General features: G+C 38.5%; 1 protein-coding gene across 2 annotated transcripts in view; it reads right to left on the minus strand.

The window, feature by feature from the left end:
* Nucleotides 1–1062: 1062 nt before the first annotated feature.
* The window catches only part of TPK1 (thiamin pyrophosphokinase 1), a 358052-nt gene continuing 344778 nt past the window's right edge, over nt 1063–14336 (minus strand). For both annotated transcript variants that reach the window (XM_068549611.1, XM_068549612.1), the window contains exon 9: nt 1063–2023. In XM_068549611.1, coding sequence (XP_068405712.1) covers nt 1896–2023 — 128 coding nt within the window. In that variant the 3' untranslated portion in view covers nt 1063–1895. The remainder of the gene's footprint in view (nt 2024–14336) is intronic.

The raw sequence follows: 14336 nt of genomic DNA on the forward strand, positions 1-14336 counted from the left end.
AGAACTCAGTAACAGGTACTGGGAGGGCCCTTTCCCACTGCTCCTCCCTCTTTCTGGCTTCTTTTGGTGCAGGCACTGTCTGAGGCGGTGGCCTGGAGGTCTTATATTTTCCTGTTGGAGGTGCTGAGTTAAATGAGCCAGCGAAGGAGCTAGTGCTTGACTGAGCTTTCTTCTAGCTATTTTTTTAAAAATTTATTTTATTTAAATTGAAGTATAGTTTATTTACAGTGTTTCAGGTGTACAGCAAAGTGATCCAATTTTATATATATATCTGTTCTTTTCCAGACTCTTTTGCATTATAGGTTATTACAAGATGTTGAATATAGTTCCCTGTGCTATACAGTGGGTCCTTGTTGGTTACCTATTTTATATGTAGTAGTGTGCATCTGTTAACCCCAAATTCCCAATTTATCCCTCCCCCACCCCTTCCCCTTTGGTGACGTAAGTTTGTCTCTAGCCATTGCCTTCTTTACAGTTGTCCCTGCTGTGGGTGGGAGGAGACAGTAGAGGGACAGAAGCTCTGGGCTCTGCATTTGTGCTAAGAGGCAGAAGGGCCTAGAACTGGGCCTTCCACTGTAGTACTGACTGTACGATGTGCAACTCTCACCTGTGCTCTGAGCCCTTCTCTTACTCTTCCCCAGGGTTCTTCCTCCGCCAGTTTTCTTCACTTTCTCTACCACGGAAGTGCCTTCCCTCTGTTGGCTCTTTTTTCTCCAGCACGTAACAATCTTTGAAAGCAATCTACCTGTCCTTCCTTTCTAAGTCCGACAAGGTAAACAGGTGCTACCTATAATCCCTATTTTATAGATGGGGCAACGGGTCCGGAGAGGTTAAGTGTAAACATGTGGCGCATGTGCTCTAGAAAGTAACTTCCGTGGAGGTTAGAGCAAGTGTTAACAACGCTGGGCTGCTCTCCAAGATCAGAGGCGTGAAGAACTATACCTACTAATCATCTTCTGAGCAAATTGTTTTTTTTTTGTACAGAAACTCTGATTAGGAAAGACTGGTCATTATAAAATACAGGTGAGAAAATGGATGGTTTTCTTAAAAACGGACCACAGGTACATGGATAACTAAATATTTTTATTTGACATCTGGATTCAGTGTCACATATATTTGCGTAAATTATGAACAGTTCTCTCTAATGACTGACTGCACAGCTGCATGCTACTTCACCTGATCCCACGTTCACTCTCCACTTACAACGCAACCGCCACTCTGTTGTAGCACCCGAAAGAAGAGAGCTGCTGGTCCCTTTCCTTAGGGCAACACCCGGTTTGCGCTATGTAAAGCTGCTGGGCAGGTTCTACCTGTTTTAAATTTTAATAATCAGGCCAGTGATTTTTTAATTTATTATGAAAAGATAATACCAAAACCCATTAAGGCCAGAATAAAATGGTGCAGTTCTAGCATCCGAAGCTAGAAGGAATTATTTTTTCAGTGGAAGGGAATACATATAATACAGAGAGAGCTAATACTATTAGACAGAAGTAGCCTTTGGTGTTAAGCAATTAAGGATGAACAGGAGTAGGTTTATGTGCGGGACACCACGGAGCCTCAACAGAGCCTTCTCAGCTTCAAGCTTAAAAACAGTTTCCTAGGATACATGGAATGATTAATAACATAAGAATGATCAGTCCTGAATTTCAGAGTGGATTAATCCACATTAGTTTTCCAACTGAATGTAATTTACTTGCTTAAGAAATAATGATTTCCCCCCCTCACTGTAAAATTGAGATCTGTCACTCATAATGTTACCTGGATGATCTAAACATTAACATATTTAAAACTAGCGGGCTTCTCAGGGACAGGTTTAGATTCCTGCCAACCAGGTGAACTGTTCTTGTGGAGCATGAAGGTGTTGGCAAATGAGGTCAGAGGCACGGCTGCGGAGGTCAGTCATGGGTGTTTTTGATGGCCATGGTCCAGAGCAGGGGACGGTCTGTTTCCACAGTCACAACACCAGATCCATCGTAGGTATTGGAAGTGCTGACCAGTGTTCCAAAACTAATCCTATGATTTGCTGTAAGAAAATAAGAAAACAAAAGTTTGGTGAGAGCCAAGCTCCCTCCAGGGGAGAACGGCTTTGCCAAGAGTTACCAAAAAGCAATTAAGCACACACTTTGACAGATGATCTGTAAAATGTGGGATAGGTTAACTTAATACCGGCCCTGCAAACAGATTGTACCTTTTTTTTCCCCTGTGCTTATACAGTTAGGTCCCCACCAGCCATCTGCTTCATACCTAGGAGTGTACATATGTCAATCCCAATCTCCGGGGGGGAATGGGGAGTTAGTGTTTAATGGGGGCAGAGTTTCAGTTTAGGAGAAAAATTCAGTAGATGGATGATGGTGAGAGTTGCACAACAGTATGAATGTACTTAGAGCCACTGAACTGTACGGTTAAATATGGTTAAAACAGTATGTTTTATATTATGTGACTTTTACCACAACAAAAAAAAATTTTTTTTAATGTGGGATAGGTGAAATGTATGATATGAGATTCTAAACCTGAAAGTTTCTATAACTTGTTATAACCAGTCTTCCTGGAGTCGGTTATTGGTTATTTACCAGTTTGGGATATATGTCACTCTCAATACTAAATTTCATTAAATTTTGTTTTTTCTTTACCAATTGTAAAACCAAAACCCATTTCTGTAATAGGTTACTTCCTTGCCTGGGTGCAATTTTAATTTTTCTTGATGATTCAGAATTAACATTTTTATATTTGACTAAGCTCTATAAAAATGCAGTTTTATTTTCAATTATAAATGATATGGGGCAGAAAGCTAATTACTTTCAAAAGAAGCATGGGATTTTGGTCATTGTTTTCTCATAAAGAAAAGCCAAAGTGAACAAGGGTTGCTTTCTGTAAAATTAATCAGAACTCGGAGGTCAAAAAGCAGACTTCCAAATGTGTAATCTTGAGCAAGCCACTTAAACTCAGCATATAATGAGGGCACAAGATGAGATAATCCTTTAAATTACTTAATTATGAAAATAAAGGCTTTGGAGTTAAGTTATATTATTAGAATTTATATATTTATAAATTACATAAATTACAAATTTATAAATTACATAATTACATTTATATATATATATATATATATATTTCCTAACAAGTTCGTTGAAGTTAATGCCTGGGCACCCATTGGTAACCTCACTTCTCTTTGCTTATAAAAGAGCAGTTCACGTTATCAACATGACTTGAAACCATGACTGTCCTACAAACATTCCTTGATAATCAGTACTGATTTCTTTGCTAAGAAATTAGAAAAGTAAACAAATGTTATGGAGAGAAATAAACAAATGTCAGAGTCAGAAAAGGCCCCTTTTCCTTCAAACAAAGTGCAACTATGAAGTTACACAGCTTTGGAATAAATAATTCAATTATAATGGTCACTTCCCGCTAGAGGGAGCCTGTTATCTTTCTGAGGAAATCCTGAAAAGGCAATTTAAAAATTCAGAAATAGTATTATAGGATAGTATAACATCAGTAATTCACACAGTTTACTTATTAAAACTCAAACTCTTTACTAATTACTAACGTGATTAGTAAACTGTCAACATGTTTACTAATGCAAACATGAAGTTACAAAGTAAAACTACAGGAATACAGAGTGAACCTCGTGTGAATATTGCCCTAACAGGTAACTCAGTGCAAGAAGCTTTCGCCTCTCAGTAATCTGGAGCTTTTCTGAGATGATGTTTCTGAATGATATTTATGATAAGCACATAAATTTACAAATCCAGACACTATTACATAGACAGTGAGTCTGTCAAGGAAAGAAGCCTTGCTCTCCTGAAGGGTGACCGTGCCTGGAATCCGGGTGCACACCAGATCCCTACTGACATCCATCCCAGGCCCAGGGTTCCCAACAGCTCTCTGAGGAAGGGCTGGGGAACAGTTTACACATTTCATACCATTTATTCAGAAAGGCAATTTAGGGTGCTTCAGTGGACCAGCTTTACAGTGGAAACCCCCGGTGAAGCACAACGTACACACAACCCACCTGAACATGAAACAATGCGTTTAAGATTCTGGCAACTAATTAAGTTAAAATCCTATTTTTTACCTGGGCTCAAAGGACATGAGTGCAAAATTATTTCTCTAGTTTGTAGTTGCACATAAATTCCTTTCTGATTTTCTGAAGGCAGACTATGGATTTTGGATTATCCTAGGTAGACAACTATATTATATATATTGGCTTTTCTAAGACGTTGTTGCATCCTAATTAATTCTTAAACGGGAAGAGAAGTGAAATAGCTTTATTAGGGTATGAGAAGGTACAGTTTTTACTTTGCATGAAATATTTGAGTTAATGCCATTATTATCCAGTCTTATAAATCATGTTTTCTTTTTATTTTGTAATGTTGAAAGAACCAGTTACTAAACATTTCTTAGTTGGCTTTGGGCTGCTATAACACAATGCCGTAGGCTGGGTTGCTTAAATAGCAGACATTATCGCTCACAGTTCAGGAGCTTGGGAAGTCCTAGATCAGGGTGCCAACATGGTTGAGTTCTGGTAAGATCTGTCTTCCTGGCTGGTTTTCAGACAGCTGCCTTCTTGCTGTATCCTCATATGGTGGAGAGATCTCCTGCCTCTTCCTCTTTTTATAAGGGCACTACCCTCATGACCTAATCAAACCCTAATTATCTCCCAAAGGCCCCACCTCCAAATACCATCACATTGGGGGTTATGGCTTCAATATGTGAATTTTGGGGGACTCAAATACTCAGTCCATAATAATAGTTACAATTAATTAAAGGTTACAATGAAATTCATTTGATAATCTCCAACTTTATGGAAAGTAGAATAAAAATGATTGATAGAAAACTAAGATGAATAAGCTGAAACACAAAATCATGAAATTCAATTGACTATGTCACTACAATTATTTTGGAGTATGTTTTCTCCAAAGAATCATGCTTTTGGACAAAACTTTCAAAAGTCTCCCTTAGAAGAAAATCTCTAAGAAAATATTTGGAATTAATACTGAACTCCCCTCTCCCCAAATGTTTGAGGGTCAATCATGAAATAAAATACATAAGACTGGCAGAGATAACTTCCTGCAGATAGCAATAAAACAAATTACTTCCTTTTATTATTTTTTCTTCCAGTTTTATTGAGAGATAATTGACATATAATAACACTATAAATTTAAGGTGTATAGCAAAATGACTTGACATATGTATATATTGTGAAATGATTACCAAGATAACATCCATCACCTTATATAATTACTTTTTTTTTTCCTTGTGAGAACTTTAGTGTCTACTCTCTTACCAACTTTCAAATATACAATACAGCCTTGGCAATGATACTCGTTATGTTGCACATTACATAGCCAGTACTTATTTATCTTATAACTGGAAGTCGGTATCTTTTGACCACCTTCACCTCATTCTCTCCACCCTCTGCCTCTGGTAACCACAAATCTGATCTTTTTTTCTATGAATTTGAGTTTTCTAGCTACCACATGTAAGTGAGATGGTACAGTACGTGTCTTTCTCTGACTTATTTCATTTAGCATAATGCCCTCAAGGTCCATTCATATTGTTGCAAATGGCAGGGTTTCCTTTTTATGGCTGAACAGTGTTCCACTGTATATACATCACATCTTTATCTATTCATCTGTCGATGGAAACTTAGGTTGTTTCCATGTCTTGGCTATTGTAAGTAATGCTGTAATGAACGTGAACATGGGAGTGCAGTTATCTTTTTGACATAGTGATTTTGTTTCCTTTGGATATATACCCAGAAGTGGGATTGCTGGTAATATGGTAGTTTTGTGTTTAATTTTTTTGAGAAACCTCCATACTGTTTTCCATAGTGGCTGTACCAATTTACATTCCCACCAACAGTGCACAAAGGTTCCCTTCTCTCCATATCCTCTCCAGAACTTGTTCTCTCTTGTCTTTTTGATGACAGCCAATCTAATAGGTATGAGGTGATAACTTACTGTGGTTTTGATTTGATTTCCCTGACTAGTGATGTTAACTACCCTTTTCATGTACCTATTGGCCATCTGTGTGTCTTCTTGGAAAAATGTCTGTTCAGATCCTTTGGCCATTTTTAACTTTTTTTTTTTCTTTTGAGTTGTGTGAGTTCTTTGTGTATTTTGAATATTAACCCCTTCTCAGATATGATTTGCAAATATCTTATCCCATTGCTTAGGTTGTCTTTTCATTTTGTTATTGTTTCTTTTGCTGTGCAGAAGCTTTTTAGTTTGGCGTAGTCCTACTTGTTTATTTTTTATTTTGTTGCTTGTGCTTTAGTCTTTTGTGCTTTGGTCTTTTCCCAAGACCCATGTCAAGAAGCTTTATTCCTGTGTTTTCTTCCAGGAGTTTTATGGTTTTAGGTCTTATGTTTAATTTCTTAATCCATTTTGAGTTAATTTTTGGGAGTGATGTAAAATAGGGATCTAGTTTTACTCTTTTACATGTGACTATCCAATTTCCCAGCACCATTTATTAAAAAGACTGTCTTTTCTCCATCGAGTATTCTTGGCTCTCTTTTCATGTTAGCTCACTGTATATGTGTTGGTTCTCAGTTCAGCTGCATTGGTTTATGTGTCTGTTTTTATGCCAGTACCATAATGCTTTTATTATTATATCTTTATAATATAGTTTGAATTCAGGAAGTGTGATACCCCCAGCTTTGTTGTTCTTTCTCAGGATTGCTTTGTCTATTCAGGGTCTTTTGTAGTTTCATATGAATTTTAGGATTTCTCTTTCTTCTGTAAAAAATGCCATTGGAATCTTGATGGGGATTACAATGAATCTATAGGTGGCTTTGGGTGGTATAGATATTTTAACAATATTAATTCTTCCAATCCATGAGCCTGGAATATCTTTCCATTTATTTTAATCTTTAATTTCTTTCATCAATATATTATAGTTTTCAGTGTAGAGATCTTTCATCTCCTTGGTTAAATCTATTTCTAAGTATTTTATTGTTCTCACTGATGTTGTAAATGAGATTATTTTTCAGATAATTCATTCTTAGTGTATAGAAATACTTTTGATTTTTGTATGTTGAATTTTGTATCCTGCAACTTTACTGAATTCATTGATCTAACAGTTTTTTGTTTTTTGTTTTTGTTTTGGTTGAGTGTTTAGGCTTTTCTATACATAAAATCATGTCATCTAGAAACAGAGATAATTTTGGGTCTTCCTTTCCAATTTGGAAGCCTTTTCTTTCTTTTTCTTGCCTGATTTCTCTGGCTTGGACTTCCGGTGCCATGTTGAATAGAAGTGGTGAGAGTGGGCATCCTTGTCCTGTCGGAAAAGCCTTCAGTCTTTCACCACTGAGTATGATGTTAGCTGTGGGCTTGATACATATGGCCTTACTTTACTGTATTGAGGTGCATTCCCTTTCTATAGCTAGTTTGTTGAGAGTTTTTATCATGAACAGATGTTAAATTATGTCAAGTGCTTTTTTCTGCATCTATTGAGATGATCATATGATTTTTATCTTTTATTCTATTAATGTAATATATCACATTTATTGATTTGCATATATTGAAGCATCCTTGCATCCCAGGGGTGAATCCTACTTGGTCATGGTGTATGATCCTTTTAATGTGCTGCTGAATTTGGTTTGCTGTTCTGTTGAGAATTTTTGCATCTATATTCATCAGGGATATTGGCCTGTGGTTTTCTTTTCTTGTAATGTCCTTATTTGGCTTTGATATCAGGGTAATACTAGCCTTGTAAAATGCGTTTGGAAGTGTTCTCTCCTCTTCAGTATTTCTGGATATTTTGAGAAGGATTGCTGTTAATTCTTCTTTAAATGTTTGGTAAAATTTACCAGTGAAGACATCTGGTCCTGGACTTTTCTTTTTTGGGAGATTTTTGATTACCAATTCAATACCCTACTAGTAATTGGTCTGTTCAGATTTTCTAGTTCTTCCTAATTCAGTCATGATAGGTTCTATGTTTCTAGTAATTTATCCACTTTTTCTGTGTGTTGGTGTATAGTTGGTCACTGAAGACTCTTATGAACCTTCGTATTTCTATATTATCAGTTGTAATGTCCCCTTTCATTTAAAATTTTGTTAATTTGGGATCTCTCTCTTCCCCTTGGTTGGTCTCAATAAAGATTTGTCTGTTTTGTTTATCTTTTCAAAGAGCCAGCCCTTAGTTTTATTAAGTTTTCTCTATTTCTTTCCTGGTCTCTATTTATTTATGCTCTAAACCTTATTTCCTTTTTTGGCCAACTTTGGGCTTAGTTTGTTCTTCATCTTCTAGATCCTTGAGGTGTAAAAGTTCGGTTGTTTATTTGAGATCTTTCTATTTCTTGAGGTCCGCATTTATAGATATGAACTTCCCTCTGGGACCTGCTTTTGCTGCATACCATAAGTTTGTATGTTTTGTTACCATTTTCATTTGTCTCAAGATACTTTTTAATTTCTCATTTAATTTCATCTTAGATCTACTGGTTGTTCAGGATAGTACTGTTTAATTTCCATGTATTCATGAGTTATCCAGTTTTACTCCTTTTACCAATTTCTAGTTTCAATACCATTGTGGTCAGAGGAGATATTAGGTATGACTTCAGTCTTGGTTAATCTTTTGCTAAGACTTGTTTTGTGGCCTAATGCATGATCTATGCTAGAAAATGTTCTGTGTGCATTTGAGAAGAATGTGTATCCTGCTGTTGTCAGACAAAGTATTCCGTATATGTCTGTTACAACTGAGTCAACAGTGTTGTTCAAATCCATTGTTTCCTTATTGATTTTCTGTCTGAATGATCTATCGGTTACTGAACGTGGGGTATTAAAGTCCCCAACTGTTTGTTGTTGTTTATTTGTTTATTTCTCCTTATAATTCTGTTAATGTTTGCTTTATATAGTTAGGTGCTCTGATGTTGGATGGGTACATAAATATTTACAATTGGTGTATCTTTTTGATGGATTGACCCCTTTATTGTTATATAGTGAAGTTCTTTCTCTTTCTGTCATTTTTAGCTTAATGTCTATTTTGTCTGATATGAGTATAGCTACCTTTGTTTTTTCTTCGTTATCATTTGCTTGAAATATCTTTCTCCATCCTTTCAGTCTCAGTCTGTGTCTTTGAACCTAAAGTGAGTCTCCTGTAGGCAGTATATTGTTTGATATTGTTTTTAAGTCATTCATCCAATTTTGTGTCTTTGATTGGAGAATTTCATCCATTATGCTTAAAGTAATTATTGATGGATAAGGATTTACTCTTGCCATTTTCTTACTTGTTTTGCTGACTGTTTTGTAGCTCTGTTGTTCCTTGCTTCTTATTCTGCTGTCTTCTTTTGTGTTGATGACACTTTTTTTGTATTGGTATACTTCACTTGATCCTGATCTTTTGTGTAATAGGTTTTTCCTCTGTGGTTACCATGAGCCTTATATAAACTATCTTATATTTATAATATCCTATTTTAAGCTAATGACAACTTAACTTCAATAGCATTTCTAAAATTACAATTTACTTCTCCCCCATCACGTTATAATTTACATATTTTTTTATATTATGTATACAGTAACAGACTATTGAAGTTATGGGTTTTTTTAAATACATTTAAAAACTTTTAAACTAGAGTTGTAAGAGAATTATGCACCACTGTTACCATATTAAATAACTTCAATTATTTACCAATACCAGGAAGTCTTATACCTGTGTTCATCTGATTGTATCATGTAAATTAGCATCACTTTATTTCTGCTTGAAGAACTCCCTTTAGCATTTCTTGTAAGGCAGGCCTAGTGGTGATAAACTCAATCAGCTTTTGTTTGTTCAGGCACTTATTTATCTCCCCTTCATTTCTGAAGGACAGGTTTGCCAGGTATAGTATTGTTGTTGACAGACTTTTTTTCTTTCAATATTTTGAATGTATTATCCCATTCTCTCCTGGCCTGAAAAGTTTCTTTTGAGAAATCTGCCCATTATGGGGATTCCCTGTATGTAATGTGTTGCTTTCTCTCTCTTGTTGCTTTGAAAATTCTCTTTTTGTCTTTGACTTTTGGAACTATTTGGTTCGATCTATTTGGGGTCCTTTGGGCCTCATGGATTTGTATGTCCATTTCTTTCCTCATCTTCAGCCATTATTGCTTTATATACACTTTCTGTCCCTTTCTCTTTCTCCTTCTGGGGTACCCATAATGCAGATATTGTTTCTTCTGATGGGGTCCTATAAGTTCCATAGGCTTTCTTCACTCTTTTTCATTCTTTTTTTCTTTTGTTCCTCTGACTGGATCAATTCAAATACCCTGTCACTGATTCTTTCTTCTGCATGGTCAATTCTGATTTTGAAGCTCTCTATTGAACTTTACAGTTCAGTCATCGTATTCTTTAGCTCTAGGACTTCTGTTTGGTTTATTTTTGATGGTTTCTATTTTTTTTGTTCATCTCATTTTGTTCATGCATTTTTTTCCCCCCAAATTTTGTTAAGTTATCTGTCTTCTTGTAGTTCACTAAACTTTTTAAGAGGATTATTCTGAATTCGTTGAAGTTCATAGATTTCCATTTCTTTAGGGTCAGTTATTGGCATTTTATTAGTTTCCATTGGTGGTGTTATGTTTACCTGATTTTTTCTGATCCTTGATTTCTTACATTGGTATCTGCACATTTGAGTAAACAGTCTCTTCTTCTAGACTTTACAGGTGTGCCTTGGCAGAGACAGTCCTTCACCAGCCAGCTCAGCTTGGGGTTCTGGACATGTGAGCTGACAGACTCCTTGGGCAGGGGGAGCCTGCTATTAGGGTCTTCTTTGTGGGCAAGGCCACTGCCTGAGCTCTGAGGTTGTGGGGTATGTGTTGTGGCTGAAAACAGTTGGATAGGACTGCTGGCTTGGTTCTCTGCCCAAGTGAGGCTGTTGGATGGGGCTCTGTGGTTGCCTGGGTTCTCTGGTCAGGCTTCCTGGATGGTCAGGACTCGGTACTATATTTAGCAGTAGTTGGGGCTATGATGTAGCTTCCCTGCTTGACCAGGGCAGCAGAATGGACCCCACGGCCAGCACAGCCCATTGTTTAAGGACCCAGATCAGGCAGGATTGTGCGCCAAGTTCTCTGGCCAGGCAGAGTTGCTGGTTTTGCAGTGCAAATGGTGAGGACCACTGGCTGTGCTCTCTGCTCAGGTATCACTGTAAGTGGGGCAGTAGGATGGGCTATGCCAGCGGTCCCCAACCTTTTTGGCACTGGGGACAGGTTTTGTGGAAGACAATTTTTCCAAGGACCAGGGCGGGAGTGGGGGGGGGGGGGGGCGATGATTCAGGCGGTAATGCAAGGGGGGGCGAAGGGGAGCGAAGAGGAGCGGCAGATGAAGCTTCACTCGCTAGCCTGCTGCTCACCACCTGCCGTGCGGCCCAGTTCCTAATAGGCCACAGACCGATACTGGTCCGCGGCCCAGGGGTTGGGGAACCCTGGGCTACACAGTTTCCCATGTGCCTGGTTAGGTTTCCTGGTTGGGCATGCTGAAGGCTGTATTTAACAGTGGGTAGGGCTATGAATTAGTTTCCCTGCCTGGGCGGAGCCACCAGACAGGCTCTAAGGCTGGCACGTCTCTTATTTGGGGGCCAAATTAGGTAGAATCATGCACCAAGTTCCCTGGCCTGACAGGCCACCATCCTGGCTCTGCAGATGGGCAGGGCCACTGGCCAGGCTCTCCATTCAAGTGCTGCTGTAACTGTGGTTGCAGGATGGGCTAACACAGATTCCCAGGAGCTCTGGTTAGGTCTCCTGGTCAGCAGGGCTGGAGGCTGTATTCAGCAATGGGCGGGGGGCTATGAATTAGCTTTTCTGTCCAGCTGGAGTGGCAGAACAGGCTCCATGGCTGGCAAGGGCTCACTGTCTGGGGTCCTGAATCAGGCAGATCTGTGCCCTGCCAAGTTCCCTGATCAGAATGGACCACCATCTTGGCTCTGCAGATGAGCAGAGCTGCTGGTTGGGACTTCTGCTTGGGCACCACTGGGAGTAGGAACAGGGCCACACTCCGAGCACTTGTTGCTATAAATCCCTTCCCCCTTCTCTGTCACAGTCACGTCCCCAAGTCCCCTTAGATGCCCATAAGGCAAGACCTGAGAAGGCATCCTGAGAAATGACCCATGATGCTGGAGGAGCTGGGTGTCCACCTGGACTTTCTCTTCCCCCGGAGGAACTGCAGGCCTGGGGAGCCAGCCTGGGGGAGGAGTGATGCGGTCAGAGTGTAGCTGCGCCTCTTAACTTTTCTAATGTGGTCCTGCCTCATTCTCTGTGATACAGGGCGTGCCTTCAGCCTCACCCCTGTGTTCTAGGATTTTCACAGTGGTGTCTTGTCTATAGAGAGTCGTTAGTTGGTCTTCTTGTGAAGGGGACTGAAGTTGGGAACGACCTATGTTTCCATCTTGATGATGTCACTCCTTCACAAATTACTTTTTCATTTCTACTCCAGAGGACTTGTCCAAAACTTTGGCTAGCTGAACATTTACTTTCAATTCAACATTTAGAACATATCTAGATTCAGATATTTTCCATTTTTGTTTGCAGAGCGTACAGCAGAGCTAAACATAGTTGTTCTGAGACAACGAGTCACTCAGATCAAGCCCTGTTTTTAAGTATAGACAAAAATAAAAGTGATTGCTATGTGTAAAACTATAAGCAACCATGTAATCTGTGATAAACATAACCTAAAATTGCTTGCTCTGTCTGAATATAAAAGTTGTGTCTTATCTATTTGCTTCAAAGACATCATCATCAGTTGTTTTAAGGACAATTGTAGTGTAATGATTGATAGAATATTGGCTGGTGAGGACGGGTTAAGTTCCTCTTCCAATGAAATTTAATGTGGATTATATTAGGGAACACAGGGGCATAGTCTGACTCTGAGCTTTTCATATTTTAGAGAAACAGAACTTAAAAATATGAGAAACATGAAAACTGATTTTATAATTTTCATCCATTATTTCAAAGTATTTTCTTTCCCAAAGGAAAGGTTGAGAATTAGGCACTTAATATTCTATTGCTTTCAGTGATGTCCTATAGCTTTTCTCTAAAGCTGGAAAGACTGAAGACTGCAAAGCAGAGGCTGGCAAATTGGTAGAATTCAAGTATTCAGCTCTTTTCCCGTCAGTTGGAGGGAGGTAGGGCCATTTGTCCTGGCTTCCTACCTTACCTCTGCAAGCTGGTTTAGTGGGCTGTGCTCTTTTGAACTGGTTGACAGACTGTAAAGGAGTACTTTGGAGGCCTCTGATGCTCTCAAGCATTGGAAAGCAAGAGCAGGAAGCATCTGTTCCCTCTGCACCTGTGTGATTGTTCTGCTCAGGTGTTTTTTACAGAGGAGGCATCTCGCTGTCAAAAACTATGAACCCCGTCATGATGAGGTTAGTAAGTCAGACCTAGGTTCAAACCGGGGCTTTACCACTCTCTAGCTCTATATGAACTCAGTTATATAAGCTTCTGACTTCAGTTTCCTCATATGCAAAATGTGGATAATAATGTCTGCGTCACAGAGAAGTTGTATGGATTATATAGTCAAAATTCTAACACACAGTAAGTATTCAAGGAATTTCCATCCCTTTTGCTTTCTTCTGTTATTTTGTCAATAAAGTAGATCAGATTTTCCTCTCCTACCTTAAAAGTCTTTTAAAATGAAAAAAGAGAGATGTCATGATTTGAACAATAAGCAAATGCCTTAAAATTCAGGTGACTAGTTTATAGCTAGCTGAGAGACAGAATGAGATAAACTTTGCCAGGCTACGTTATGTGTGATGCTTAAAATCATTTCAGGTGTCATCTGCATACATGTACAAACTCATTTGTTTGACAGATATTTATGAAGGTTATACCCTGTGCTGGCATTAAGGATACAAACATGAGTGTGTCTGCTTTCAAGGACTTCACATTTTAGTAAAAGGTGAAGACGTATATATAGTCCAATTCAGTGGATAGGATGGAAGCATGAGGCAGGAGCTAATGAGGATGGAGCTGGAATGGGCTGTATATTCTAGTGGAATGGGGAGGAATCCCCCAGAGGCCTGGCTTCCCAAGAATCTGTAGATTGACACTGGTTATCTTATAAAAATAAATTATTTAAAAGGTAATGCAAATGTATCTAAAAATCAACAAAACAGAGAGTAAAAGAGAAGGGAGTGAACAAATTTTGTCTGGGAGATGCTACTCAAAGAGGTGGTATTTGGGATGGAGTAATTCTCATTCATTCAAGACATTATCTGAGCACTTACAGTGTTCAAGGTACAGCGGGCTTTTATCGGTAGTTTACAGATGAGGAAAATGAAGCTCAGAGAGGTTAAATCCACAGGCTATGATGATCATAAAAGTTGTTAGACACATGTTACTATGGGAGGTTAAAGCAATACTTTGAAGAGC

This window comes from Eschrichtius robustus, chromosome 8 (assembly GCF_028021215.1).
Source record: "Eschrichtius robustus isolate mEscRob2 chromosome 8, mEscRob2.pri, whole genome shotgun sequence".
NCBI lineage: Eukaryota > Metazoa > Chordata > Mammalia > Artiodactyla > Eschrichtiidae > Eschrichtius > Eschrichtius robustus.